Below are 27,648 nucleotides of genomic sequence, written 5' to 3' on the forward strand. Positions count from 1 at the left end.
CAGAGGGGCGCGGGGCTCCACGGGCTTTCCAAGGGTGGGCCCTTTCAGAAATAGATCTCTCAGCCTTTCTTCCAGGGCTTCTTGTACCCCCAAAGCACTCCCGGACCTGCTCGCTGGGCACAGGGACCCTGAGGGAGGTGGCATCACTCTCATTCACCAGCCACAGCTGATTCCCCAGTCACCTGCGCTGGTGAAACCCAGGTACTTGTGCACGTGTTACCGTCAGCAGGAGTCACTGGACCTCAGGCCCCCGCTTCGCCGTCCAGCTTGCCTCCCATCGCAGACATCGGCTTGTCCTCCCCAGGAGTGGAGCAAAGCCTCCTTCAGCCTGGACGCAGCCCTACAAGCTCCAAGGAAAAGCTCTGAGAGATCGTCTTGTCTGAAGCCCATGGGTCACCCAGGTAGTGGTCCCTCCTCTTCTTGGGATCTGGGCTGAGGGGGGCACCTCCCACTCTGAGTTAACCTACAGAGGAACCAGGATATGAGCAGGGGGTGGATCCACGTGTCTCCGAGTCCCAGGAGACACCAGGTGGGATTTCCCGGGCACACGTGGGGCACCTTCTTCCCGGGCATCTCCCGGGGATGCCTGGCCTACGTGCTCACCTCTCTATGGAGCGTACCTAGGGCTCAGGGGGCAGCGGAGACGGTAGGGAACATACTCAAACACCAATCCAAACTCACTAGTGACCAGACTGGCCTTGTGGGTTCCAAGACTGTCACTCTCTGGGAGTACTAAGCCTCACCTTTCTCGTGCAGAGTGGCTGCTAGTTTCAAACTGTTGACCTTGTGGTTGGCAGCCCAACACATAAACCCTATCCCACTGGGGTTCAGGAGAACCAGCCAGATAAGGAGAGGAGGCAGGCCAGCCACCCAGATGGTTTCTCATCTATCACCCCATCTGAGCCTCCCTTTTTCTCTCCCTCTCCAGGCCCCCTATTGGGTAATCCTCCTCTGTCCTATCAGACCCCTATGGGGTAATCATCCTTTATCCTGCAGGACCCCTATGGGGTAATCTTCCTCTGTCCTAATGGAACCCTAGGGGTCATCCTCCTCTGTGCTATCAGACCCCTATGGACTAGTCCTCCTCTGGCCTCGAGGACCCCTGTAACATGGATGTGACTCAAGAGCAATGGGATTTAGGTACCACAACCCGTTGGTGCTCGGCTGGTAACCAAACGTAACGACAAGGGAAGGGAAGCCTGGTGGCCCGCTTCCTTAAAGGTGACAGCCCGAGGGCACCGTGTAGCTCACAGAGTCACCACCAGTCAGCACCTACACGGCTGCACAAGGCAACAGACAGCGTTGTGTCTGAGTCATTCAAACAACCATGTCCCTCACTCTCTTCACAACTCTGGTATTCTCTATCCCATTTTCTCTGTAAAATGTGTGGCCCAACAGCTATGCCACAACTGAACCATGCTTGTCACCTGTCACAGCAGCCACCATGGGCATCTTCCCTGTTGAGGGACAGGCAGGCTCTCTGGCACCTGAGCTGGCAATGACTTGTTCCTCCACAAAGGGCCGAGACACTTGCCAGGTGACTTTACCGAACCCCCCAGCTGCTCGGGAAGATGCGCGCTGAACCACCTGAGTCCACGCCCCGCAGTGTCTGCTCGGCCACAAGCCCCTCGACCTCATGTTCTTTCTCTGCCCCACTAGACTACGAGGGAGCCTGTGAATATTTATGGGATCTGGTGAGCCACGGGGAGCTGCAGTTCCTGCTGCATGATGAAGAGCAATGGAGAAAACTCGCGGAGGAGGCCAACTTGTCCAGGTACCACCACAGCAACCCAGGATTGCCTCTAGGTCTGCCAGCTGGGCCAGTAGCCCCCTGGCAGGCACCCCTCCTCCAGGCAGTGTCCTGTGGTTGGGGTGGAGGAGGGTCCTGCCGCTCAACAGTCCATGGGGAAGCTTTCCTCCGAGTCACTCGCTGGCAGGGAAGGGCCTTAGCTGAGGAGGGACACAACTTACTCGGGGCTGATGGTCTCTGCCATCTGAGAGCTGTGTGATGTCAGTCAAGATACTCACCAGGCTCCACCCATTCCCTCCCCTGCTGCGGTCCATGGTGAGGACAGAGAACTGCCACTTTGGGACTGAAAATCTTAAATCTTTTAAAGGCTGCAGAGCGACTAGTAGGTGTGAGCCAATAACCTTATGATTGGCAGCTCAATGGGTAACCAACTAGCCACTATGGGCCCCTATACTGCTACTGGGGGTACCCTTCATGTCTCGTTTTTTTTTGTTTTTCCATGTCTCGTTTTTACTTCAGTCTTTCTTTTTCTTCCCAAACCCGTGTATTGACCCTGCATCGCCACATCATACAATTCAGTAGTTCCATCGTTTCAAGAAGAGAAGAGCAGCCATGACCACAGTCCATCTTAGGACCATTTCTTCTACCTCGTCCTCATTGCCATTAATGTTACTATTATTAGTACAAAATTGTGGCAAAAATACACGCAACAATAACATTCTGCAATTCATCAACTTCTGCATGTCTGATTCAGGGCCATTGATTCTTCTCTTTGTGTTGTGCAACCATTATTGATATCTCTTTACAAATGACTCCACCACCGTTACCATAAACTCTACGCCCCCTGAGAAGAAACTCTTCCTCCTTCACCCATGGCAACCATCAGTCAACTCTGATTTCTTTTGTTCGGGTAGTTTGCTTCATATAATATTCACACGTCACACGCTTCCTCAGTGCAGTCGCTTTGAAACGGGTTGTCTCGACATCATTACACTCAGCTCTCGCACTGCCTCTCCCCTCTGAATTCACTGCTTGCTCCCTTCTTCCCTTCTCCCACCCGTCCTGTCGCATGAATCATCTCATCGGTCATTGTCGGCATGCATCCCCTTCTTCTGTGCTTCATAACCTGAGAAACCCAATAGAAACAATACAAAGCAGAGAGCCAAGTAAAATGGAAGGGAAAAAAATTAAGTGTGGTTGTTACATAAATTCATGTCAACTTGATAAATAAGGGTGGGGTGGAATCTAGCTGTCAATCAGGTCACAGCCTGATGATGCCTGCTTGTGGGCATGGCCTTCTCATCAGGATTCTGGGCACTTCCTCTCTCTTGAATCTCCCATCAAAAGAGCTGGGTCTCTCTCTCTCTCTCTCTCTCTCTCTCTCTCTCTCTCTCTCTCTCTCTCTCTCTCTCTCTCTCTCTCTCCCTCTCCCTCTCTCTCTCTCTCTCTCTGCTTTCACTCTCCTGTTGACCGGGCTTCTGGAACTGAGTTGGGGAGTCACACCGAGAGCTGGAGGAGCCATGTGGAGACCCGCACCTGTGCTGAGATGATCACACCAACCTTGGGTTCAGAAAACGCTTCACCCTCCAGCCTGTGTGCCTCCTGCATTTGGCGTCACTTCATTGGCTGTGTGATTCTGAAGAGGAATCCATGGACTGGTGTCAGACATGTGGGCTAATATCAGACTTGTGGACTTGATCTGGACCAGGCCGGGATGTTTTCTCAATATATAATTGCTGTTTGACATAAAACTCTCTCTTACACACATATGAGTAGATTAGTTTTTCTAGGCAAGCCGGACTAACAAAAAAGAAGAGTAAAGGAGAAGCCACCAATGATATTAGGGGGGAAAAAAAGAGAGAAAAATGTCTCGTGGAACCAACAAGAAATATTTAATCCTAGAGCAAATTCAGTATGGGTCAAACGGGAGGGCAACTGGTCAAGTATCATATTACACTGTGACTTGATCCACCAAGTCAAGTTTACAATCATCGCTGTCTGATTGTAAAGTTATGCAAGTCCCTTGCCTGTAGCCAGAGGATCTGCCAGAGGCTTCATCTGATTAGACACTCTGCTGATGGATTTTTGCCTCCCACTGTCCGCCATGGCCTTCTACCTGTTGGGTGTTCACAAAGTAAGCTCAGATACTTTTCCCTTCGCTGTATTTGGGCTTTGTTATTGTCATCTTTGGATCACAAGGCTGGTGTGCTTCTTCAGTGTGGACTTAGTTGGTGCCTCACTTAGATGACTGCTTGTTTGAATACAAACCCTTGTTGAGAAATCGGTCTCTAAGAATCGGTTGATTGGTGTTTCTCCTTACAGTAGTGGACTCACGCTCCTTTGTGGTTGCCTAACTTCACTCAGCATAGTGCTTTCCAAGTTCTTTCATATCGTGTTAGACCAGGTTGACTAGAGACACAAATTCATTGACACATAATATGTGTAAGAGAGAACCGTATATCAAGAAATAATGATGCATCAATAAAATATTCAGATCAGTCCAGAATCAGGTTGAAAAAAAGCCCACTCCTGATCAAGTCCATAGTTCTGATTTTAGCCCATATGTCCAATTCTAGTCTGTAAGTTCTTTTATAGACTCACGCAGCACATGCAATGATGCTGAATTCAGGAGGATCACAGGCCAGTGGGTGGAAATCTTGTGCATCTAGTGGCAGTGGAAGCATCTCAGCGTTGGCTCCTCCAGCTCTCTGAGTTCGGCTGCTCCAGAGGAAGGTGAAGCAAAGAGAAGTGGGGTCCACCACCCGGAGAAAGAGAGGAAGCGCCAAGAATCCTCATGAGAATGTGACGCCCACAAGGAGGGCGTGATTGACAGGCTAGACTCCACCCCATTCACGCTTAATACCCTCAAGTTGACACTAGAATATGTAACTACCACACGTGTCATAGGGTGTGTCATGCTTTCATCACTGTGTTTTAAGGATGCATAACATTGGGTGCATGCCCATGGTTTCTTTATCCATTCTTCCACTCTTGGCCAGTTTCTTGCTATTGTGAACTGTGCTGCTGTGAACATGAGAGAGCACACATCCACTCGTGCTGTGTCTCTTATTTCTTTGGGACAAATGCTTAATAGTGGTATAACTGGATCATGTGGGATTTCAACCCTCAGTTGCTTTAAGCATCGCTGTATCATATTTCCATGGTGGTGGTTTGTGTTTACAGGTGTGCCAACAGTGTATATGAGTTTCATCCTCTCCTCTAGCTAACTATCATTTTTTCTTTTCAGTTTTATATTGGGCTAGCATTGAGGGTATCAGTTGGCATCTCACTGTGTTTTTAATTTGCATCTCCAGATGGCTAGTTATTGTGAGCAATTTCCCATGTGTGTTTAAGCCATTTGTCCTTCATGTTTGGTGAATTATCTGTTCATGTCTTTTCCCCACTTTTTAATTGGGTCAATTGCTATATTCGTATTGAGCGGTTATATTGTTCTATAGATTTTGGTAATTAGACCCATGTCCAATGTGACCTTGGTTAAAAATTTTTCCCAATTGATGGGCTCTCATTTTGCTCTTTTGATAATGTCTTCTGATGCGTGCATAGGTGGTGTAACTTCAGCATGTCTCAGTCATCTATTTTGTCTTCTGTTGTGTGTGCCTCCTTGAGTTATTAGAGCAGTGCAGGACTTTGTTTTAAAGAGGGGGAGGGAGGGTACAGGAATGATGGAACAGACAGCCACAACAATGTCAACAAAAGAGCAGCCCGGGTCTTGACCTTGTGGGAGGAGGCGGGCAATCAGGACTGTACAGCAGAGGTCTTCTGAGCAGTTGGGGACCGTGTCTGGTAGTGTGTTGTTTTACTACCTTGGGATCTTTTTTAGCATCTCAGGGTAGGGTTGAGATCAAGGCTGAAGCAATGATTGTGGTGTCTGGTAGGACTGAGGGTCCTGTATTCTAATGATTTAGGTTATTACCTAAAAGGCATGGATCTCTTGTGGATCAGGTTGGATGGGACGAGCTTCACTCCTTTAGGATTTTGGAGGTGACCAAGTGGGAGTCGGGGAGAGGGGTCAATACCTGCCATTTACCTGGGTGGTCTCGGAGGGAAGGAGGCAGCCTTAACTTCCTCAGAGGGCAGGTTGTTATCTAGCAGTGGGGGCTGACCAGGGTCTTATGCCTTCGGACAGCTGACTGATTGCTCAGTCTATCCAGTATCTGGGCCCTGGGTCTTATGGCCCTTGTCTCGGGCACCAACCCCCTGTCTGTGCTAAGTAAAACCACAGGTGCAGTTTCCCCCATATGCCTGGGTATATGCTGAGCCAGGAGTACCCTTTCTTCACCCACTCACCCCCACCTCCCCTCCCCTGTCCCCTAATTCTCTACTTGAATTGTTGTGCTAACACCTTGCTAATTGGTCTGGTGAGTGTTGCCTGAACAAAGGAGTAAGACACACACAAAAACGCCCCCAAGTGGTAGTGTTTGGGGTGTCTTAAGATGGGGCCAAGCAGAGCTGTGTCTCTGGGATTGGGGAGCAGTTTTACTGGGTGGGCTGGAGCTCCTCCAGGTGGTGGGGAGAGTTGGCTTGTTTCCTGTGCCCGCCCACTCCAGGCTGCCCTGGACAGTCGTCCTCACAGCGCACAGTAGGCTGTATCATCCCTGCCCTCAGGACATACGACTGGCCAGGGGATCAGAGCTGGGACTTGCTCCAGCCTGCTCTGGCAGACTATGTCCCTGCAGTCACCCTAGCTGGCTCCAGGACCGGGAATAATTGGTCATGTGAATTGGGGAGTTGTGCTCCTCTTGCTTGTGCCGATGGCGGATGAGGAGGGGAATCTATTGACAGGTGTTGCCGCTTTTATACTTTAATAAGTTTTTGTCGACTCATCTTTATGCTGAGAATCTCGCTGTCTCCAAGTTCAGCATAGCCCTCTCCGTGGTCCTTCCTGGCACTCGTCCCTGCGGAGTCCCTCCTCTGGGCGCTACTTGGATGCTGTCTCCTGAAATGTTCTTTCCCCTTTTTTTCCTTCTCTTAAAATTTCTGGGTCTGAATCCTGATATTTGAAATTAGGATCATAAATGAATAAATTAGTATAACTTAATCGTAGAAAATAGAGTGGAACACCACATCTAAGAAACTAGAGCTGGTGTGGTCTCTACAATGCACTTTTCTGAATCAGCTCCCCAGTAACCCCAGAAACAGGCCTCAAATCCAAAACTCCAAGAAAGAGGTATTTGGGGGGATTGGACCGTGGCTGTGAAGGCATTTGACTGTGTGCATCATAACCAGCTCTGGATAGCACTTAGAAGATAGAAATTCCAGAACACTACATCGCGCTCAGGCGCCAACGGTATGTGCATCAAGAGACAGTTGTGCAAACAGAACAAGGGTCTCTCTCTCGCGCCTAAATTCCAACCTCAGTCCTTGGCTCCGCATGAGAAAGATTTCACGCCGAAGCCGGGCTCGTGACCCAAGTGAATTTAATGAGAGTTAAAAGAAGCTTCAGGTTTTACGCGGCACCCATAGGATTCCTTTGACCATGCGGCCTGGAAGAGACTGCTCCAGGTCACATAAGGATCTCTCTCCTTCTAGGAAGACGACCAGACCAGCCCCTCTCCTTTCTGGTCCCTGCCTTTTCAAGGGTTCCCCGGGAGAGGCGTGGTGAACGACCCCAGGTCGCTCCCATTGGCTGAATTGCAATTACCTGGCCCAGGTGGGCTGCTCCAGGTGTAACGCCCATCTGCGCCCACCGGCGGGAAAATCCAGCTTTGTCCTATGCTGGCTCTCCTGGGCATGCGTCAATGGACTTCCCAATTCCCTAGGCTAAGCTGCCTAACAGGGCTACTGCATGGTTTCAAGTCACGACAGGTGGGCGTCAGGGCTGTATTTTCTCGCCATATTTATTTAATCTGTACGATGAGCAGATAACCTAAGAGCAGGACTATAGGAAGAAGGATGCGACATCAGGATTGGAGGAAGGCTCATTGACAACAAGCTATGCAGATGACACAGTTTGGTTTGCGGAAATTTTGAGAAGAACTTGAGGTACTTGCTGATGAAGATCCAGGACTTCAGCCTTCAGTATGGAGGGCAACTCAATGTCAAAACAAGCAAACTCTTCACAACTGGACCATCGTGATAGATGGAAAAAAGCCTGAAGTTGCCCATGACTTTTTTGGGGGGATAAATAATTTTTATAATAAATAAATCATTTTAATGGGGCTCTTACACCTCTTTTAACAACCCATACATCAATTGTATCAAGTACATTTGTTCATATTGACATCATCATTTTTTTTCTTTTTTTAAAAATCATTTTATTAGGGTCTTATACACCTCCTATCACAATCCATCCATACATGCATCAATTGTGTAAAGCACATTTGTACATTCGTTGCCCTCATCATTCTCAAAACATTTGCTCTCCAACCAAGCCCCTTGCATCAGGTCCTCATTTTTCCCCTCCCTCCCCCCACCCCCTGCCCATGACTTTTAAAAACAGTTTTATTGGCATATAATTCACATATCATACAATTCAATAATCCAGTCATATTAAAAAGAGTTGTACAGTCATCATCAGCACAGACCACATTACAACATTTTCTTTTTTGTCTTGTGCTCATTGTTTTTAGCTGCAGATTTCCCTCCAACAACCCCACCCCAAGAAACCATGAACCCAGTTACTGTCACTATAGATTTACCGATCCTGGACGTCACATGCAGGAAAACATTCCAATGAAAAGCTGCCAGCAACAATGTCTAAGTGCAGCAGAAGAAACGCAGAGAAGAAAAGAAACAGACAATATTAGAAACCAGAGCAAACTTAGGATGGTCCAAGGGAGATCAGAGGGTAGGATGGTCAATGAGCCTCACTGCATCTCCAACATTCACTTTCCAATGCACTCTGCATGACAGCCGGGCTGTTCACACCCCTGGGCTCTACTCAGGGCATCAACGGCGGGCAGCATCCACGTGCCCTTCCCTTCTCCATTTTTTTTCACTGAAACAACTGTGAAGAGGGTGAAAGGGAGAGCAAGGATGCTACACTGTAACCTCACCGTGTCTGTCACAATTGCGCTGACAGCGCTCTCTCTGATAGCAAGCCTACCTGTGTCCCTTGACTGTGGTCATAGGGGATTTCTGAGAGGTTTCATCCACCTGCAGATCCTGCGAAGGGAATAGGGCTTCCACTGTCATTTATAGCTGTCTGTAAACTGGGTGTTCACAATTTAAGCCCTGATACCAATCCCTCCTTTATCGTTGGATTTCATTCTCTACGATCCTTCCATCATACAGGCGGGTGTGCGTCCTCCATGTGGACGTAATTGATGCCTCACTTAGATGGCTGCTTGGTTTCACACAGCCTTCAAGATCTCAGATGCCACTTTTTTCTGATCACCAGGTACCATCTCGTTTCTTCCCCATACTTTTCTATAGCACACATATCTCCAGTGATTTCTCCATGCAGGTGAGCATCAAGCAGAGCTATGTTATAATCATTCATTGCTCTTAGGTTGTGGCTAGAATTGAGTGTGGGCCTACAATCCATTCATCTCTCTATGTCTCTAGTTCACTAGCGACGTCATCATCATTCTATGTTAGAGAACAATATCAATCCGCCCTCTTGAGCCATAAGGAAATTATGTTGATAGTGCCCTTAGTTTATCCAGTGGTATAGCATTGAAAATGCTGTTGAGAAAAGGAAATACAAAAAAGAAAAAAGAAAGGAAATATATGTGTAGGTCAGCTATGAACCACAATCCATGAATTACTGACTTCTACTGATTGAATCCGTAAGTGACTGGACACTGTTTACACAAACAATGGGAGTTGGTGATAGGGCAAAATTTTCAGTAACATTAATTCAGGCAGAACTATGCCTACCAAAATAATAAATTGCATACTAAAACCAGGAGAGCATTTTATCATATGTGGATCCACAATGCTCAAGGAAGCAGAGTCAAGAGATCCAAGGATATGTTGCATTGGGTGAACCCACTGCACAAGGTCTCCTTCAAGTGTTGAAGAGCAAGGATAGACCCACTTTGAGGACTCAGGTGGGCCTGACTCAAGCCAGCCTATTCCAATGTCCTTACATGCATATGAAAATTGGACATTAAATAAGGAAGACCTAAAAAGAATCGATGCATTTGACTTTTGGTGCTCTTGAAGAACATGGAGAGTACCATGGGCGGACCAAAGAATGAGCACATCTGGCAGGGAAGGGGGACAGCTGGAATGCTCCTGCGATGTCTCCTGTGCTCGGACATGCAATCAGGGGAGGCTGGTCTCTGGAGAAGGACACCGTGCTCGGTACAGCACAAAGAGGACGACTCGATGGAGTGGACTGACACAGTGGCTGCACAAGGGGCTGCACCGTAAGAACAGTGAGGAGAATGGTGTGCTTCGGGCCAAGCGCCGTTGTGGTGCACACCGAGGGTCCCTGTGAGTGGAAGTGGCCCGGATGCCTCATTACAACAACATAGCATTGCTCATGGCCCGGGTGCACACGCGGTAAGCTGCCAGCGGCTCCGGTGTGAGTACAGCTGGTCTCATCTGAGAGGCTGGTCCTGGAAGTTAGGGGGGCTGTTTGTGCTTCAGGAGCCATTTGAGTTGGGGTGCAGAATCAGAGAGAATGAAGTCAGGGTGCATAGCTCAGACTCCTGATTCCCAGTCACCTGGGGCAATGGCTGAACACAGTGATCTCATGCAGGAATATCAGGGACACAAGGCATCGAGATAGAGCACGTGCCAGGCAGAAATGACATTTCTAGCTGTGCGTATATTTTATTTCTTTATTTTAGGAGTCTCCAGATGCACGCTTTGCTGCCCAATCCTACTTTTCTTTGTTCAGCCGTAGAGTCCCCTTGCACAAGCACTTTGGTTGAACAAGTGCACTATTACCACCCCCAGGAGAGAAAGGAGAGGAGCCCCTCCCATGGGGATAATGCTGATGCTCTTGTTCACAGGTGTTGTGGACCCCATGAAGACATGACTCCCACAGGCACTGAATGGAGCGAGGCTTTACTCACACAGAAGAGGCAAAGTGAGGTCCACTTGAATAGGGGGCATGGGTTCCCCATGGCCAGAGGGTGTCACTCCTCAGCTGACACCAGTGTATGGTCTGCATGCGCCCTGTATTAGGCTGGGTTGACCTGAGAAACCAATCCAGAACCACTTAAATACATATAAGACAGAGCTTTATATTGAGAAAACATCCCAGCCCAGTCCAACTCAAGTCCATAGTCTGAAACAAGTCCAGGAGTCCCTCTTCAGACTCATGGAGCCACGTGCAATGATAGAGAATGCAGGGCGATCACACGTTGGTGGGGGCAAATTCTTGTGGATCCAATGGCAGTGGATGTATCTCAGTGCTCAGACAGGTCCCACAGTGGCCTGCCAGCAGGAAGATGAAGGTAACGGGGGCAGGGTGGGGAGTGCGGAAGGAAAACAGGAGGTTTCCAAGACCCTGCTTTTAAGAAGGCTGCTCCCACAAGCAGCCACCATCAGACTGTAACTTGATTGGCATGTTCAATAAGACACCTATACTTTTTTTTAAAAACATTTTATTAGGGGCTCATACAACTCTTATCACAATCCAGACATATACATACACCAACTGTATAAAGAACATCTGTACATTCTTTGCCCTAATCATTTTCAAAGCATTTGCTCTCCACTTAAGCCCTTTGCATCAGGTCCTCTTTTTCCCCCCTCCTTCCCCACTCCCCGCTCCCTCATGAGCCCTTGATATTTTATAGATTATTATTTTGTCATATCTTGCCCTATCCGACGTCTCCCTTCACCCTCATCTCTGTTGTCCATCCCCCAGGGAGGAGGTCACATGTAGATCCTTGTAATTGGTTCCGCTTTCCAACCCACTCACTCTCTACTCTCCCAGTATCTCCCCTCACATCCCTGGTCCTGCAGGTATCATCCACCCTGGATTCCCTGTGCCTCCAGCTCCCATGTGCACCAGTGTACAACCTCTGCCCTATCCAGTCCTGCAAGGTAGAATTCGGATCATGGTAGTTAGGGGGAAGGAAGCATCCAGCATCTGGGGGAAAGCTGTATTCTTCATCGGTGCTACATCACACCCTGACTGACTCGTCTCCTCCCCTAGACCCCTTTGTGAGGGGATCTCCAGTGGCCGACAAATGGGCTTTGGGTCTCCACTCTACACTTCCCACTTCATTCACTATGGTATGTTTTTTTTGGGGGGGGGATGATGCCTTTACCTGATACCTTTGGCACCTCGTGATCACACAGGCTGGTGTGCTTCTTCCATGTGGGCTTTGTTGCTTCTGAACTAGATGCCCGCTTGTTTATCTTCAAGCCTTTAAGGCCCCAGACATTATCTCTCTTGATAGCCGGGCACCATCAGCTTTCTTCACCACATTTACTTGTTCACCCACTTTGGCTTCAGTAGTTGTGTCAGGAGGGTGAGCATCATAGAGTGCCAATTTAATAGAAGAAAGTATTCATGCATTGAAGGAGTGCTTCGGTAGAGGCCCAAGGTCCTTCCGCCACCTTAATACTAAACCTATAAATATAGACACATAGATCTATTTCCCCATCCTCATATATATATATTTGCATGTACATGTCTTTGTCTAGACCTCTATAAATGCCCTTTGCCTCCTAGCTGTTTCCTCCATCTCCCTTGACTTTCCTCCTGCCCCATTACCATGCTCCGTCCAAACCTGGGCTACAGCTATACCTCTTCTTTACGTAACCTTACCTTTGATCATTCCCCACCAGGCCTGCCACTTCCCCCTCACCACCAATTTGGGTCCCATGTTGTTCCCTTTTGCCTGGGTTTGTTAACACCACTTCCTTACCGCGTCCCCACCCCCCCACCTCCCCCAATCCCAAGTGCCCCCGGAACTGTCGGTTCCATTGTTTTTCCTCCAGATTGCTCATCCAGTTTGTCTTATTTAGACAGACCTGTGGAGACACTAACATGCACAAAAACAAGACAGAGGAAAACAAAGCAACAGTATAAAACCAGACAACAACAACAAACAACAGACAAAGAGCAAAACAAAACACATCAAGAAAGAAAAGCTTGTAGTAAGTTCAAGGATCGTTTGTTGGCCTTTAGGAGTGTTTTCCAGTCCAGTCTGTTGGGGCACCACGTCCTGGCCCCAAAGTCCACCTTCAGCATTCCCTGGGGACCTTGCCGCTCCATTCCCTTGCTGTTCCGCTGCACTCCCCCAGTGCTTTGCCTCGGTGTGGAAACCTATACTTTTATATGTCTTCAAGTTGACATGAAATCATGTAACGACCACCCATCCTTTTTGTGATGCAGGAGAAGGAACCCATTCCTTCCCCACAGGGAACAGATAGACCAGAGGAGACGCCCAGGTGTCATCCATACACGCACTTACATAAGGTGTTCTGGGAATGTTCACATGAACTCAGGCAGGAGAGGACAGATGCAGTGATAAGCCACTCTCTGTCTGGGATATGTTTGCATGAATGTGACCCAGAAAGGAGAGCCAGCCCATCCTCTCCTCTTGTCCAAAGAGCCAGGCTCTCACACAGGTTCCTCCAGGCATCCCAGGGAAAGCTAACAGGCTCTTCTTGGACTGACCCTTCTCAATCCTGGAGTGAGAAAACACCTTTACCTACCAGGACAGAGCACCTGGAGATGGGTTTGCTTAATGACCTCCTATTTGAGAAGTGCTGAGGAGCACTAGGGGCCCTGCTATGGTCGTGGGTACGAATTGGGCCGCTCACGGCAAGGTCGGCAGTTGGAATCCACCCACTGTCCCTCGGGAGAAAGACACGGCTGTCTCCTCCTGTAGAGGTGTGCAGCCCCAGAAACCCACAGGGGCCCTTCCAGCCCATCTCCTCGGGTTATGATGAGGCAGCATCGGCTTGGTGGCAGTGACTTTGGTTTGGTCTCAGGCAGCACCGATGATGCCCACAGGCTGTGTTCACACTGAGAGAGAACTTCTTGGCTTCTGTTGGATTCTGTTCTGTTTGATGTCTAGCATGAGCTCTATGCTTTATGAACAATGTCCCTTTACAGGTTCAAAACAACACCTACCTTCCTTAGTTGCTTCATGTCTGCCATTACAGGGCTGAGGAAGATGCGCTCTACGAAGTTCTGAGCTTCCTTGAGATAGACAGGATCATGAAAGAGGACGACACGCTTCAACAGGAACAGGAGCAGCTGCTTTTGAATGCATTTCCTGGGATGAAGAAGGAGATGGAGGAACGAATAAGAAAGCTTCATGCCCTTGCAGACAAGGTTGAGAAGACACACAGAGACTGCACCATCTCCAGAATTGTGGCTGGCTCTGCTGGCGTGGTCTCTGGTGTCCTGAGCATCTGTGGTCTGGCCCTGGCCCCTGTGACAGCAGGCGTCAGTCTGGGCCTCACAGCAGCTGGGATGGGGCTGGGGGCCGCAGCTGCTGTCACCAGTGTGTCCACCAGCATCGTGGATCGTACAAGCAAGTTGTCTGCAAAAACCGAAGCCAGCAAACTGGTGTCGATGGACGTCCACATGAAGGAGGAGGTTGTGGACGCTGTGTCTAGGAACACATCCCAACTTGCCTCCACCACAAAAAGGTGCATACAAATTTTGAGAGACATGGAGAAGAACATCCGTGCCTCTAAGCTGGTCCAAGACAACCCGCGCCTATTAGCCAATGCCAAGCGTCTCATGACCAATGGAAACATCTCGGTCCGGAAAGCGCGGCAAGTACAGAAAGCCTTTGGAGGCACTACTCTGGCCATGACCAAAGGAGCCCGGGTCACGGGTTTGGCCACATCAGGTGTCTTCCTCCTGATGGATGTGATTCACCTTGTGCAAGAGTCAATGCACTTGCAAGAGGGAGCGCCGGAGACGTGTGCTCAGGAGCTCAGGGAGTGGGCCCAGGAGCTGGAGCGGAGGCTGGAGGAGCTCACCCGGGTCTATGAGAGTCTGTGGAAGCGCTGACTCAGACTCCCTGAGCAGTGCTAGGGGCAGAGGCGCTGTCCCCCCCGTCAATCTACTTCCTCTGCGATCATCTGCACACCCTCCATCACAGCGCTCTCTGCCTGTTCCTTCAACACCACAACTGAGGCCTGCACGAGGAAGTGCCCGCTCTCAAACACTGTGCTCTTTCAGGAGCCATCAATTTGGGATGAAACTGACAACAGCAACTCAAACACTGAGATGGGAAACCTTGGCGGGGGAGGGGGGGCGGTGAGTTGATGACGCTGGGACGGAACGGCTGAGAAAAGGAGGGTGGGAACAGTCGCACGTTCAAAGACTGGCATCCGGGCCGGTAACTTGTACAGGCCGAGGCTGGTGGGTTGGTATGTGCCTGGCTGTGGGGATTCTCAACAATAACAACAACAAATGACAATAATAAAAGGATGAAGCAGGAAAGGAAAGGTGGAACATCAAATTAGAAATGGGGAGCAGAGAGGTGAGAGAACACATGCAGGAATAAGCAATGAGGACGCTGGAGAGTTGTAATGGGAGGAAGCCAGCATTGGGATGACAGGAATAGAGGAACGACTGCACTGCGGACTCTCCCAATATTGGTTATTGGCCCGGCAAGAGTGGAGCCTTCCCCGATGGTGGTCTCTAGCCCGATGTTTCCAGCATCCTCTCTCCTTGGCTTTCCATGGGGGTTGCTCACGGTTGGGCAGTGGTCGTGATGATGGTGGTGGTGACACCTGAGTGGGTGGGGCCTTGGCACGTCTTCTGCCTTCTTGAGGATCAGCATGTCCTGAAAGCCCAACAGAAGTTCCACGGAGATTCCAAAGGATGCACTGGAACCCTGGTTGACTGGAGTAAAAATGTAAACCAGATTCCAGGGACATGCTAAACAACCCAGGATATGTCATGGAGACTAACCACCATGGAGTCAAGAACCAAAAATATCTCTGCCTCGGTTTCTTTATCAGCTTATTGGAAGGGGGGGGGGGTTTGTAGAAGTCGCTACTTTTGATTCTTTGGGGTCTTCCTATCTTGGCTTCTGTAGGCTTTGGTTCAATAAATATTGATTAGTGCCCCAGCTTGTCCTGCATGGAATGATTGTCTCACTTGGATTCTGGATTCTTGACTTGCCATTCCCGTGATGCTGTCTTCCTGGATCTCAGGGATTGAATCCACCACACAACTCCTGCTCCCTCCCTGGGCTCCCGCTGTCCCATCCAGGTGTTTCCCTCAGACACCGACAGCCAGAGGCCCCACTGGCTATGCCTGGAGCACGTGGACATGTCGAACTTGAAAGAAGAGCAGCTGCGTTTTGGGTCCAATGCTCAGGGCCAAGGATTGACACAGAGAACACGAGTCACCTTCGGGTTGTGAGGGCTCTATGGGCAGGTGTGAGGGTGGGACAGCAAGGGCCGGACACAGGAAAGCTCCTCCGGTCGTCATCTCCCCATCTGGGTTCAGGGCTTCCTACAATCCCCATCATCATTTCTTATGGTCCATGAGCCTAGGAGCATCCTCTGGGTGGGGAGCACCCTTCCTCCACATCCCCGCCCCCCTGCGCTCAGCAGCTGACACCTTTTCCTACTCACACAATGGCTGGGGGTGTTGAACCTGGAGCTTGCAGTTAATAAGCATGCACTTAACCACTGCGCCACCATGGCTCCTGACCGGTGAGGAAAGGGCTGTGCACATGGAAGGGAAGCGTGGACACTCCATTCTGTCCTTCCTTCTCAGAGCCGCTGCGGGAGACTGAGACCCGGGAACCGTGTAAACAGACAGACTCTGTGCTCACATGTTAAGGAGTCTGGCAGGTGGGGGCTCCCGGGCATGGAGAGAGGTCTTCACGTTCGTGTGCTGGAGGTGCACCCCAGTCATTCTCCTAAGCAAAAGTGGTTCCCCACAAAGTGCCCCCGTAAGAATGCCAAGTTTGAGGTGCTGTTTGGAAGCACATGGTTGCTTCCTATCCTCTTGAAGGTCAAGTGCTTGAAGGCCAGCTGCCTTAAGGTTCTCTGGCATCAAAAGCAGTCAGACCATCTAACCCTAAGATGGCCCAGTGCCTTCTGATGAGCATCAGAGCTTGTGTCCCTGGAGAAGACCTCGGGGACACCTAAGGCGGAGCCAGCTCAGAGACGCCCCGTTTAACCATTTACCTCTCCAACCCGCCCATCTTGTTACATACGAACCTTCCTGTCACATGTATGCCTCTAGCGCCTGCCCTTCCTGTTGCGTGTATGCCCCTAGCTCGTCCCTTTCCTGTCGCGTGTATGCCCCTAGCGCCTCCCCTTCCTGCTACATGTCAGCCTCTATGCGACACCTGCCTGTTACATCTGCGTGTAGTTCGGCCTTTATGCCCCAGATTGCATAAGCTAGTGAGAGAATAGGTGCCTCCCTCATCCCGGGTGCGGTCGCCATGGAAGAGGGGGCCTACCTGCCTTGTCTGTTTTTCTGCTAATTTACCCTCAACGACACAACCGCCCCCTGGTCCATTTCACTGTGGAGACCGGTCCCTCCTCAAGGAGCCTGGCCAGAACTCTGTAGGTCCAGAGGCAAAGGCAGAGAGAGAAGAAATGAATGCAGGAAACAGGCTGGCCAAAATAATGGCTACATGAAGCCCATTTTACTGGATTTTTATCTCTGCTTGCACACCTCCAGCCACAGGGAACTTACTATTCCCAGACACATGCTTTGCAATGGGATGCTTCTCCTACCTAGGAGCTTTCCCTTTAAAAAAATTTTAAAAATCATTTTATCGGGGGCTCGTACACTCTTATCACAATCCATATGTCCATCCGCTGTGTCAAGCACATCTGTAAATTTGTTGTCATCATTATTCTTAAACCTATTTCTTCCACTTGAGCACTTGATATCAGCTCCTCATTTAAAATTTCTTTTTAAAAGTATGTCAAATCTGTGACCCTAGGGCTCCACTCTCCGCTCCTTCAGTCACAGGTGCAGGAAGCTACACAGCATAGTTGACCTTGGCCATGATCCACGTCCTTTCCCTGCTTAGTTCTCTCTGATCTCAGGGTTCCAGCTCCTGCTCCTGACCAGAGTCCTTCTTCACCCCCCTCCACCCACCTCTGGAGGTCAAGGCCGACCACCACATCCCACCTGGCCACCTTCCCTTTCATTTTGTTGTCCGCGTGGCACGGAGCCCAAGCCTGCACCCGGCTGATGAATGGTGGTGATGGACATGCTGTAGTACATTCTCAGGAATGCTCCCACGTGGACATCAACGTGGGGCGCCAGCAGCCCTTACCCCCCTTGTCCCTCCTGACAGGAAAGGGGAACCACTGCTGGTGACTTCTTGGGCTAACATCAGCAGCTGGAGGCGGGCTCAGCACGGCTGACCCCACGTGGTCTGGAGTAGAATTTTTTGGTCACAATTGAGGGTGGGGGGATGTCAGCCTACAAAAGACCTTGTAGTCAATCTATCTGCTTGCTCTGAGCTGCCCGAAACTGACACACAGCCCATTCCCCTCAGGCACACTTCCTGGCTCCACGGATCCCAAGAAGAGTGCAGCATCTTCAGCACAGGCCCCAGGGTCCCAACCTGCTCCCCTCCTTCTCCCCACTCCCACCCTGAACTCCCAGGACGCCAGCCCTCTGATCACGTGCACCCCACCCACCTTGCCATTGCTTGTATCCAGCCACACCTGGCTCCAGAAGCAACTTCTCTGTGTCCTCACTGGCTTCACCCTGCCCTCCTTCCAGAGCTAGTCGAAAGCCACTGCCTCCATGCCGTCCTGGGATTACCCACAGGGAGCTCATTACCTCCACTAGTCAGCAACCACCACTGGATGGAGAGCTGGCTGTGTGCAGACAGCCGTCCATGTTCAAGTGAGGGAGGCAGGTGGCCATGGTCACAGCCGGAGACAGGGATAGTCGTGTCCCCACACGGTGCTGCTTTGAGACACAGGGATGGGTGTCAGCTCAGGAACAGTGGGGTCACAGAGGAGGTGCTGCTGTTGTCTGCAGACAATCCAGCATGGCTTCGTGGAGGAGGCCCGGAGCTGCAGCCTGGTCTGACATGTAACAAAACTCCAATCCAAATACACTGCTCACTAGTGGACTCTGGTTCATGGGACCCCAAAGCAAGGGGCAGAGTTGCCCTTTGGGGTTTCCAAAACTGTGAGCTTCAGGGAAGCTGGCCACCCCTCTTCCTCCCATGGAGCAGCTGAGGAGCTGGGCCGGCCAACCCTTCCGGTCATCAGCCCACCAGCCTGGGACAGGTGCCCACAGGGGATTGCAAGGTGCATGAACAACGCTGTCCTGGGACAGCCCAGCAAATCAGGACATGACTCCGAGGTCCTCTCTGAGCAGATAACCTGAGAAACCCAAACGGCTGTCACCCAGCACACCCAGCTCTTGTCACCCTGTGTGTTCTACTCCACAGTGTGCCTGGTGCTCCTCTTAAGGCAGCAGATAGCCCGGCCTTTGTTCCGCAGCGTGCCACAGGGCGAGTTCCAATGGCTGACCTTTGGATTTAAAGCCAAAATGCCAAACTCCCCAGCATCGTGTCCATGGGGACTCCTGCGACCCTGCAGGACCCGACAGCGCTCCCCTGGGAGGCTCTGAGGCTGTCATTGGTGAAAGGAGCAGAAAGCTGCAGTTTGATTTTTGGAGAGGCTGGTGGTTCCAACTACTGACCTCGGGGCTCGCAGTCGGACACATAGCCACTAGGCCACCAGGCTCCTTTAGGTTAGGGGTCAAGGGCAAGCCCTTTGTTGCTTGATTTCAGGGCCCCAACACAGTGGGAGAGGTGGGAGCAGGAGGGCTTGGGAACGTGCAGGCATGGCTTCAGGTGGCCTTGAGGCATATCACAGGTTGTTCATAACCCTCCTCCACTCAGGATGCTGGTTCTTCTGCATATAGTACAACTTCTTCAATATTTGATCAACACACAGATGAAACACATATTATGAAACACTGAGACCTTACACACATCGTCCCTGATGTTCAATCAGGAAGGTCCCCTTGTCCTCATTGAAATCTTGCCTATTTCCAAGTCCAGGTGCTGTAGGAGCCCAGAGACAGCTGCAAACTCCCTGCCGTCCAGTCCAGGCTGACTCACAGGGACCCCTGTGTGTTTACCAGACCCCGTCTATGGGAGTAGAAAGCACAGCCTTTCTCCTGCGGAGCTGCTAGTGGTGGTTTTGAACTGCTGACCATGTGCATAACAGCACAATTCGTAACCACAACACCAGCAAGGAGTACGGTGGCACTCCCAGTCTTCTCAAGGCTGTCCGTAGTTTGTCATGACCCACACCGTCTAGGGCTTTCAGGGTCAGTGAAACAAGGCAACACCATTCTGGTCATATCTGCTCTCAGCCAAGAGCCACTTGACGTCAGCCAGGAGATCTCTCCTGCCGGGATCTCTCCAGAATGTGGCTTTAATCCCTGCCAATGGCCTGATCAGATGGCAAGTAGACGAGGGTGCGATCGTTCATCAGGGACCGAGCCAGACTACACTCCAGATCCCTGGGTATAAACATGGAGATACAACCCCCCCTTGATTCTTGAAACCAAATATATGTCCGATCTCCAAGGAAACTCATGGTCCCCACTGGGGGCCAGAGCTGGCCATGCCACGCTATATCCAGGGCAGGCACTAGGTGGCAGGGTCTCCCCTCTTAGAAGAGGACCTCTGTGGCTCCTCAGGACTGGAGCTCACAGCCCAGCCTTGATCCATAAAGCCCATTGCCCTCGCCCACCTGCCTTCTGAGCAGCGGCACCTGCAGAACCCAGCAGCCCCTCCGAGCAGATCACTTTTCAGACAGGACTTCTTACTGTAAAGCCTGCCCCCCCCCACCCGACTCTGTGCCCGCCCCAGGCATCTGACTTTCTCCCCCAGCGAAAGCACCACCAGCTCCCATTTAGCACATTGAGCGGTGTTCACCCAGACCCCCCCAGCCCGCCCCCCTCTGCCACACCTGGAGAAAACAGTGCTGGAGTCGGAAAGGACAGAGCCATTTCCAGGAGGAACTTCTCTTGGACCAGGATTCTGTCAGCCTCATTTCTCTATCTGCTCCCAGCTGGGAGCAAACAGGCCCCTGGCCCTGCCCACGGGAGCTCCTGGCCCAATCTGAGGTGTTTTCAGTGCCTCATATGCATGGGAAGGCTGGGCGTTGACTGCGGGAGGCCACAATGGTGCCTTTGAATTACCGTCGTGATGGGTGAGGAGCATGGATACTACCATGGCTGCCAGAAGAACTGACAAATCTGTCTCCGAAGAAGTGCCCCAGAAAGGTCCTCAGAAGGGAGGGTGCTGAGACGACCTCTTCTGTCCTGTGACTGTGCTAGCAGAAGGCACCAGGGGCTGCTCAAGGACCTCTTCTTGCTGCTCAAGCGGAAGCTGTGTGAAGAAGAGGAACAAGACCCCAAGGAGATGGGTTGACACAGCGGGTGCCCCCTTGGGCTCTAAGAGGACAACAGTGGCGAGGACCGCGCAGTAGGGGGCAGTGTTTCATCCTGTGGCGCGCAGTGTGGCCATGAGTAGGAATGGACTGGAGGGCACGTGACAAGTGGCTCTGCCGGACAGAGACAGGCGATCTGCTCCCATGCATGCTGCGGCCCAGAAAACCCTACGGGTCAGGTCTCTGTCCCAGAGGGTGCTCATGAGCCAAATCAATTCTAGAACACTCAACAACACCACGACTGGAGGCCTGAGTGTCTTGATGTCTTTCAAACATGTCCACCTGCTTTAAGAGCAACCATTGCTGTTTCATTTCAATGACAGTCAGGTGAAGAACATTGAGAGAAACCAAAGCCAAGGTCAGGACACAGCCAGCCTTTCTGTAGGACCCACTCTGGATCCCATGCTCCTGTCTCCAGGGACGCCCCGAGACACCAGCTACACTGGCTCTGCCAAACGGCTTCCTTCAGTGCATCACAGAGGCGCACAGCAACCTGCCCGTCCCGGAAAGAGCTGGCTCTCCAACTGCACGCAGAGACTCCACGTGTTATCAGCTCAGATGCCCTTTGTGTGAAGGGGCCGGCTCCTAACTCAACATTACCAGCTTTCCCAGAGCTGCCCTCGCCAGCACACCCGGGTCAGGCTCTCCAATTCCACACACAGGCTGGGAGAGGCCCGAGCTCCGTAAATTCCTTGTTGCGTTGGCACACAGCTCACGTCAGCCTTTCCAAATTGCTTGAGTTCAAGGAAGGGAGTTGAGGGGGATGCCCGCCGCTCTGCTCCCTCATCCACGCTAGGCACATACTTCCTCACGAATGCTGAGCCCGTCCTCTGATCCCAAGCCCCGGAACCTTTCCAGAAACGTGCTGGAACACAGGAAGTCATCGACAAAATGACTTGTCAGGCTGCCAAGACATGCACTTGCCTCTTGATCCGTCTCAGAGAAGGGTACACACCTGGGTCCAAGGCACTGGGCGTTTGGGAGGGTGAGGGGAGCCTGGTACACACGGTGGTGATTTGTCATAAAAGTTGGGGAAAAACCCAACCGTGACAGCAATTTTATCCCCAGTGCAGCCTCCAGAGGTGCCTTGGAGGAGATGAGCAAAAGAGGCCGTTACTCCATTCCATAGTGTCAACTAGGAATCAGCATCGACTGGATGGCAGTGAGGTTGGTGTTAGAGCTTGGGACCCCCCTGATTTCGCCTAGTCTGCCTGCAGGAGTGAGGGGTGGCAGCACAGGGAGCACAGCAGAGAAGGTCACAGACTGGGCTGCTGAGCTTCCGGAAGCCCAACACAGATCGGATCCCCAGCAGGAGAGCAGAGTGTGGAGTGGAGACGGAGTTGGGGAAGCCATCAGGGGAGGAGGTAGCCTTTGCACTGGGCTGCGAAGGCTGGGGAGCTTTCACCTAGTTCTGAAGGCATTCCATGGTGAGAAACCAGCAGGAACCACAGCTTGTGGGCCAGGGTTTCAAGAACGCAGGCTGCCCTGGACTGTGAGGGGCTCAGATGTTTTGAAGGCAGGAAGGAGAGAGTGACACTATTAGGGGGTTCGAGTGAGACCGCAGGGCCTGTGGGCAGGCTCATGGATTTGAACTTGGTTCTTTCACTATGGTTATGTGCCGTGAAGTTGAATTGGGACACATGGTCACACAGCATGACCGAGTACATGTGCGGTAGAGAGTGCTCTAGTTTCTCAGGTTTAGGAGAGCAGATTGACAGGAACTTTTTCTTCTGGAAGGAAGTATGTGGAGTAGTGGGTTCTGTGCCATGTTACTAAACACAGGTTAGCAGTTTGAATCCACTGGGCACTTTCACCTTCCCGAAAGCATGACAATCTCACAAACAATCAGGGGGTCGTTCTGCTCTGTCCTAGAGGCTTGTCATGAATCCACATTGACTTGAGGGCAGCCAGTTTGCCTCGCTCCTCCCAGGTAGCAGCGGGTGGGTATGAAGTTTGAACTTCAAACTACTGACGGTCTGGTTAACAGTCTAGGGTTTGCCCATATTGGCACCAGTGTTCCTTGAACCTTGCCCTGGGCTGTCATTAAAGGTCACTCGGCTTGAACACACTGTCCTGACCCTCCCTGCCCTGCCCTGACCCTCCCTGCCCTGCCCTGTCCTAGGAATGTGCCCCGCCAGGGTGAAGGTCTTGCAGCCCATCCCAATCTTCTTACAGCTGATTGCTGACAACTGATCACACTGTGGTGTTGATTGCATTGTGTTAGGCCACATCTTGGGGGATACTAGTTCTTAAAACTCAAACCACTGGGAATCCTGGCCCAGTCAGGTGGACTCAAAATCTGTCCATCACAGTCCCTTTGTCAGTTTGACTCTTTTACCAAATCAACCAACCCAAACTCACAGCCACTGCCATAGAGTCAATGCTGACTCCTAGCGACCTCCTGTGTTTCTGAGACTGTAACTGTGCACGGGAGTAGAAAGGCCGATCTTTCTCCTGCAGAGCTGCTGGTGGTTTCGAACTTCCCACTATGCAGAACGCAGTCCAAACTCAGAACCTCTATATATCACCAGGGCTCCTGACAATAGTACACGCCTCTTTAAATCACCCATAATCTGTAAATAAAGACAATAATAAAGTTATATCTGTGCCTCACACGATACAACTTACAGGAGTCCATCCAAAAACGCATGACTGCAGCATGTGGTTATCAAGGAACAATACAAGACACTGTGCAAGGAGGAAATGGGACAAGGAGAAAATGCTTGTGAAAATTACAGCTCTCCATTCTACAACTCATGGGGGGTGGTAGCGTGGCAAGTATTTAAAACGACTTTCTTCCCCCCCTCGTTTTGGGTTTTTGTTTTGTCCTCAGCAAACACCTCAGTTGGTGGCAGTTACTTGACTGGTAGAGTAGCCCCAACCTTCCTTCCTGAAGGGTCTGAGCCCTTAATAGTCCTGTCGGCCCTGATCGCTGCTGTTTACCATTGACTTTCATCACAGGGCATGCTGGTCCTGAAGGGCGTCCTATGGAATCTCCTGTGTTCCAGACATATTCTTCTTTCTCTCTACTATGCACTATCAAACCATTTTCCCCTTGGTAATCAGGATCAATCATGTCGTTCAATACAAGACCCCCTTCTTGGCCTGCTGATTCAGGGGCATGAGCAGCAGAAAGTAGCCAGGCTGCAGGTCCACACTTGACCTTGGCCCCGGCTCTGCGAAGTGCTTCAGAGTCATTGTTAGCTTCCAGTTGACGGGAATCAGCATGTCTCCAGGTGGAGGTGTGCTTGGGGTTATAGTTAAACCTGCAAGCCTGAGGGGCCGAGTCCAGCTGAAAGGAAGCAAACCTGTTGCTGGGGAGTCGTTAGGAGAAACAGTAAATTGTACCACGGTCATTACCACCCGTTGGTTCCTTGTCCCATGAATCCTGCATGTTGGAAAAACAGCGCCATACGTTGCATGCTGGATCAAGCATATGTTCATGTGCACTGGAGAAGAATGTTATGCTGTGCTGTTTGAGTGGAGTGTGCTCTTTACAAGTCTAGGAGATTGAGTTGTTTCCTACCTCTGTATCTTTATTGTGTGTCTGTCCTGCGGCTCTGTCTTTCCTTGCGATTGATCTATTGAAGTCTTCCAATATAATAGCTGAACTGTCTGTTTTTGCTTCAACTCCGTGAGAGTTTGATTAATTGTTTTCGGGGATCTTTCATTGGGAGTACATCTGTTTAGCGTGGTTAAATCTTCTATTGTTCCTTTAGTCATTATGTAATGCCTTTTTTAACTTTCATGATACTTTTTGCTTTAAAGTCTATTCTGTCAGAGATTAATATTGCCACTTCTGATTGTGTGTGTGTGTGTGTGTGTGTGTGTGTGTGTGTGTCTGCAATAACCTTGGTATAAGCTTCTCCATCCAACTTTGTATAAGCTTCTCCATCCTTTGATTTTTAGTCACTTTAATCTTTGCGTTTCCTGTAGCCGGCAGATTGGTGCGCCTTGCTTGCTAATTCAGTCTGCTACTCTGTGTCTTTTGACTGGCTTAGGAATTCATTCAATGACTTGGCATTCAGTGTCATTATAGATTATGTGAGTTTGTTGTCATTTTGCTCCGTGCTTTTGGATTCGGGGTTGGTGGTTTTTCTTCCTTTATGTGTTTTCTTGAGTGCTGTTTTCATTGTATTGATGTCTGAGTGTTGTTGACTTGAATGTTGCTGTGGCAGTTGGATGATTTATGTCAACTGAAGACAAACGTGTGCATAAGCAAATGTGGTGAAGAAACCTGGCGGTGCCCGGCTATCAAAAGATATAGCATCTGGGGTCTTAAAGGCTTGAAGATAAACAAGCAGCCATCTAGCAGAGAAGCATCAAAGGCCACATGGAAGAAGCAAATGAGCCTATCTGCCCACAAGGTGCAGAAGGGACCCGTTATCAGACATCAAAGAACAAAAATCACATCAGGGGTTGCCAACATCCTGATACAATCACTAAAGCCAAACGTGTGTGTAAGCAAATGTAGTGAAGAAAGTTAATGGTGTCTGGCTATCAAAAGATACATCATCTGGGGTCTTAAAGGCTCGAAGATAAACAAGTGGCCATCTAGCTCAGAAGCAACAAAGCCCACTTAGAAAAACACACCAGCCTGTGTGACCACGAGCTGTCGAAGGGATCAGTTAGCAAGCATCAAGGGAAAAAAATCTTTTCATTGAAAACCAGGGTGAATGTAGAGTGGAGACTCAACGCCCATAGGTAGCCTACCTGACACCCCTTACTGAAGGGTTGTGGGGAGAGATGAACCAGTCAGGGTGCAGGGTAGCAACGATGAAACATAACTTTCCTCTAGTTCTTAAATGCTTCATCCCTCCTCACACCCCCCACACCCCCGAGTTAAGCGTAGAGGGCAGGGAGGGATATAAGAGATGGGTGACTGGAATGGAAGCACCAGGAGGAAGTGGGATCTTAGTCCATGTCATGAACCACCATATATGTATGAATCGCTGATCATAAAACTACTCTGTTCAGTAAACATTCATCCAACTCACATCAAGACGTTGACGGGAAAACTGTTTACCATTTTCTTCCAGATTGGATCTGAGCTTGGCTAGGAACTGACATTCACGGGGCTCAGCTGACAATTGGTCAACAGTTGATGGCTCCTCTCAACAGCCACTGGAAGGGCATCACACTTGCTTTTTTCCCTCCATCCTTCCAGAACTGCAGTCATCTGGCTGCTCCCTCTGTCTCTTGGTGTGAAGTGAAACAGAAATAAGCTGCTGCAGACATTGCAGGATCTCGGGGAACACACGCCCTCAGACTTCAGTTTCCGTTCAAGCGTCGCTGATGACCAGCGAATGCTCCGAAACTCCCCACCTCAGAAGCACGTGTGCTCCCCTTGGCCTCCCACAGGCCCTGGACACAGAGGCCATCAGTTTGGCTTCTGCTCCTGCCAAACCCACAGTCCAGTCATCATCTCCCAGGGGCGGGGGACACTGGAGAAGGGATGATGCAGTCAGCTTGAGCCCCCCACACAGTGGCATAGAGCACTGAGATGGGCCAGTAGACGGTGCCAGGGAGGAGCCGGGAAGGCTCCTTAGGGAGGGTTTGCCTGATTTGGGCTTTGGTGAATGGCGTTGATTTTTGCAGTGATGGAATGCAGTGTTGCCATGTTGTGGAGGGAATGATGCTTTGAATGATTGAATTCTGCCTTCCCCAACATGGGTCACAGACCCTGTGGGGTGTTGAAACAGGGGTTTCTTTTTTTTTTTTTTTCACATGTGGCAGCGAGTACTATCAAACTCCAGTCACCGAGGCAAGCTCTACTGGCGTTAACGAAAATCCTGCCTGGTAATGTAGCACACTTCCAACACTCAGATGTTCACTGGCCAAGGGGGTTTCTTTTTTTTATGGTAGCTCGATCACACCGTATTATGATAGACCCTAAACCTAATCACTTCATGGAAAACACACAAACCAAGCTCATTGTCTTTGAGTCAATTCTGATTCATAGCGACCGCGTGTGTATCCAAGTACTTTCCCACGAGTGTATCCAAGAATTTCCATCTCTATTGCAGTACTTAGCAGAGACTGACTCAAGTGGGAAATACCTACAAACCATCAGTGCCAATAATAATAAGAATAATACATGTCATCTCTCTGAACACCATCTAATTTTCCAGAGCCCCCAGGAATTTGCTGTTGACGTTAGGCTCTGATACGTTGGTGCCACTCATAGGCATCTTACCTTCCACAAGAGCCACACTTCCAGGCCTGCACCCGCCTCGCAGTTGGGATGTTTCCACCCTTGTTTGCTGCCACCTTCTCAACCCATTTTCTCGAGAGTCTTCCTCTTTCCCCATGCTCTCTGGTGTCCCAACCATGATGTCTCTTGCCTGTGATCAGTCTCTCCTGGAAACGTAGACAAGGTACCTGAGATGGAATCCCACCATCCTAACAATTCTAACAAGCACTCTGCCCCTTCTTCTCCCGAGACAGATCTGCGTGCTCCTCTGGTCGTCCATGGTGCTTTCCAGCTTCCTGGCCATCACCGTAATTCATATGCATAGTGTCCCAGTGGTCTCCTTCGTGCATGGCCCAGCTTTTCCAGGTATGTAAGGTGATGGTACATAGCC

General features: G+C 50.4%; 1 protein-coding gene and 1 pseudogene across 1 annotated transcript; one reads left to right on the top strand and one right to left on the bottom strand.

The window, feature by feature from the left end:
* Nucleotides 1-213: 213 nt before the first annotated feature.
* LOC142450718 (apolipoprotein L3-like) lies at nucleotides 214-14,886 on the top strand. Its single transcript, XM_075552691.1, has 3 exons — nucleotides 214-401; nucleotides 1,660-1,774; nucleotides 13,796-14,886. The coding sequence occupies exons 1-3, from the start codon at nucleotides 389-391 to the stop codon at nucleotides 14,655-14,657; spliced, it is 990 nt and encodes a 329-aa protein (XP_075408806.1). The 5' UTR covers nucleotides 214-388; the 3' UTR covers nucleotides 14,658-14,886.
* Nucleotides 14,887-26,789: 11,903 nt separating this feature from the next.
* LOC142452118 (small nucleolar RNA SNORA62/SNORA6 family) lies at nucleotides 26,790-26,933 on the bottom strand (annotated as a pseudogene).
* Nucleotides 26,934-27,648: the final 715 nt, after the last annotated feature.

Source organism: Tenrec ecaudatus, chromosome 6 (genome assembly GCF_050624435.1).
Source record: "Tenrec ecaudatus isolate mTenEca1 chromosome 6, mTenEca1.hap1, whole genome shotgun sequence".
NCBI classification, from domain to species: Eukaryota; Metazoa; Chordata; class Mammalia; order Afrosoricida; family Tenrecidae; genus Tenrec; species Tenrec ecaudatus.

What these genes read in the sequence shown, in the direction of transcription:
- LOC142450718 (XM_075552691.1), top strand. An exon ending in GAGGAGGCCAACTTGTCCAG is followed by an intron (nt 1,775 to 13,795) that starts GTACCACCACAG and finishes CTGCCATTACAG; the next exon opens with GGCTGAGGAAGATGCGCTCT.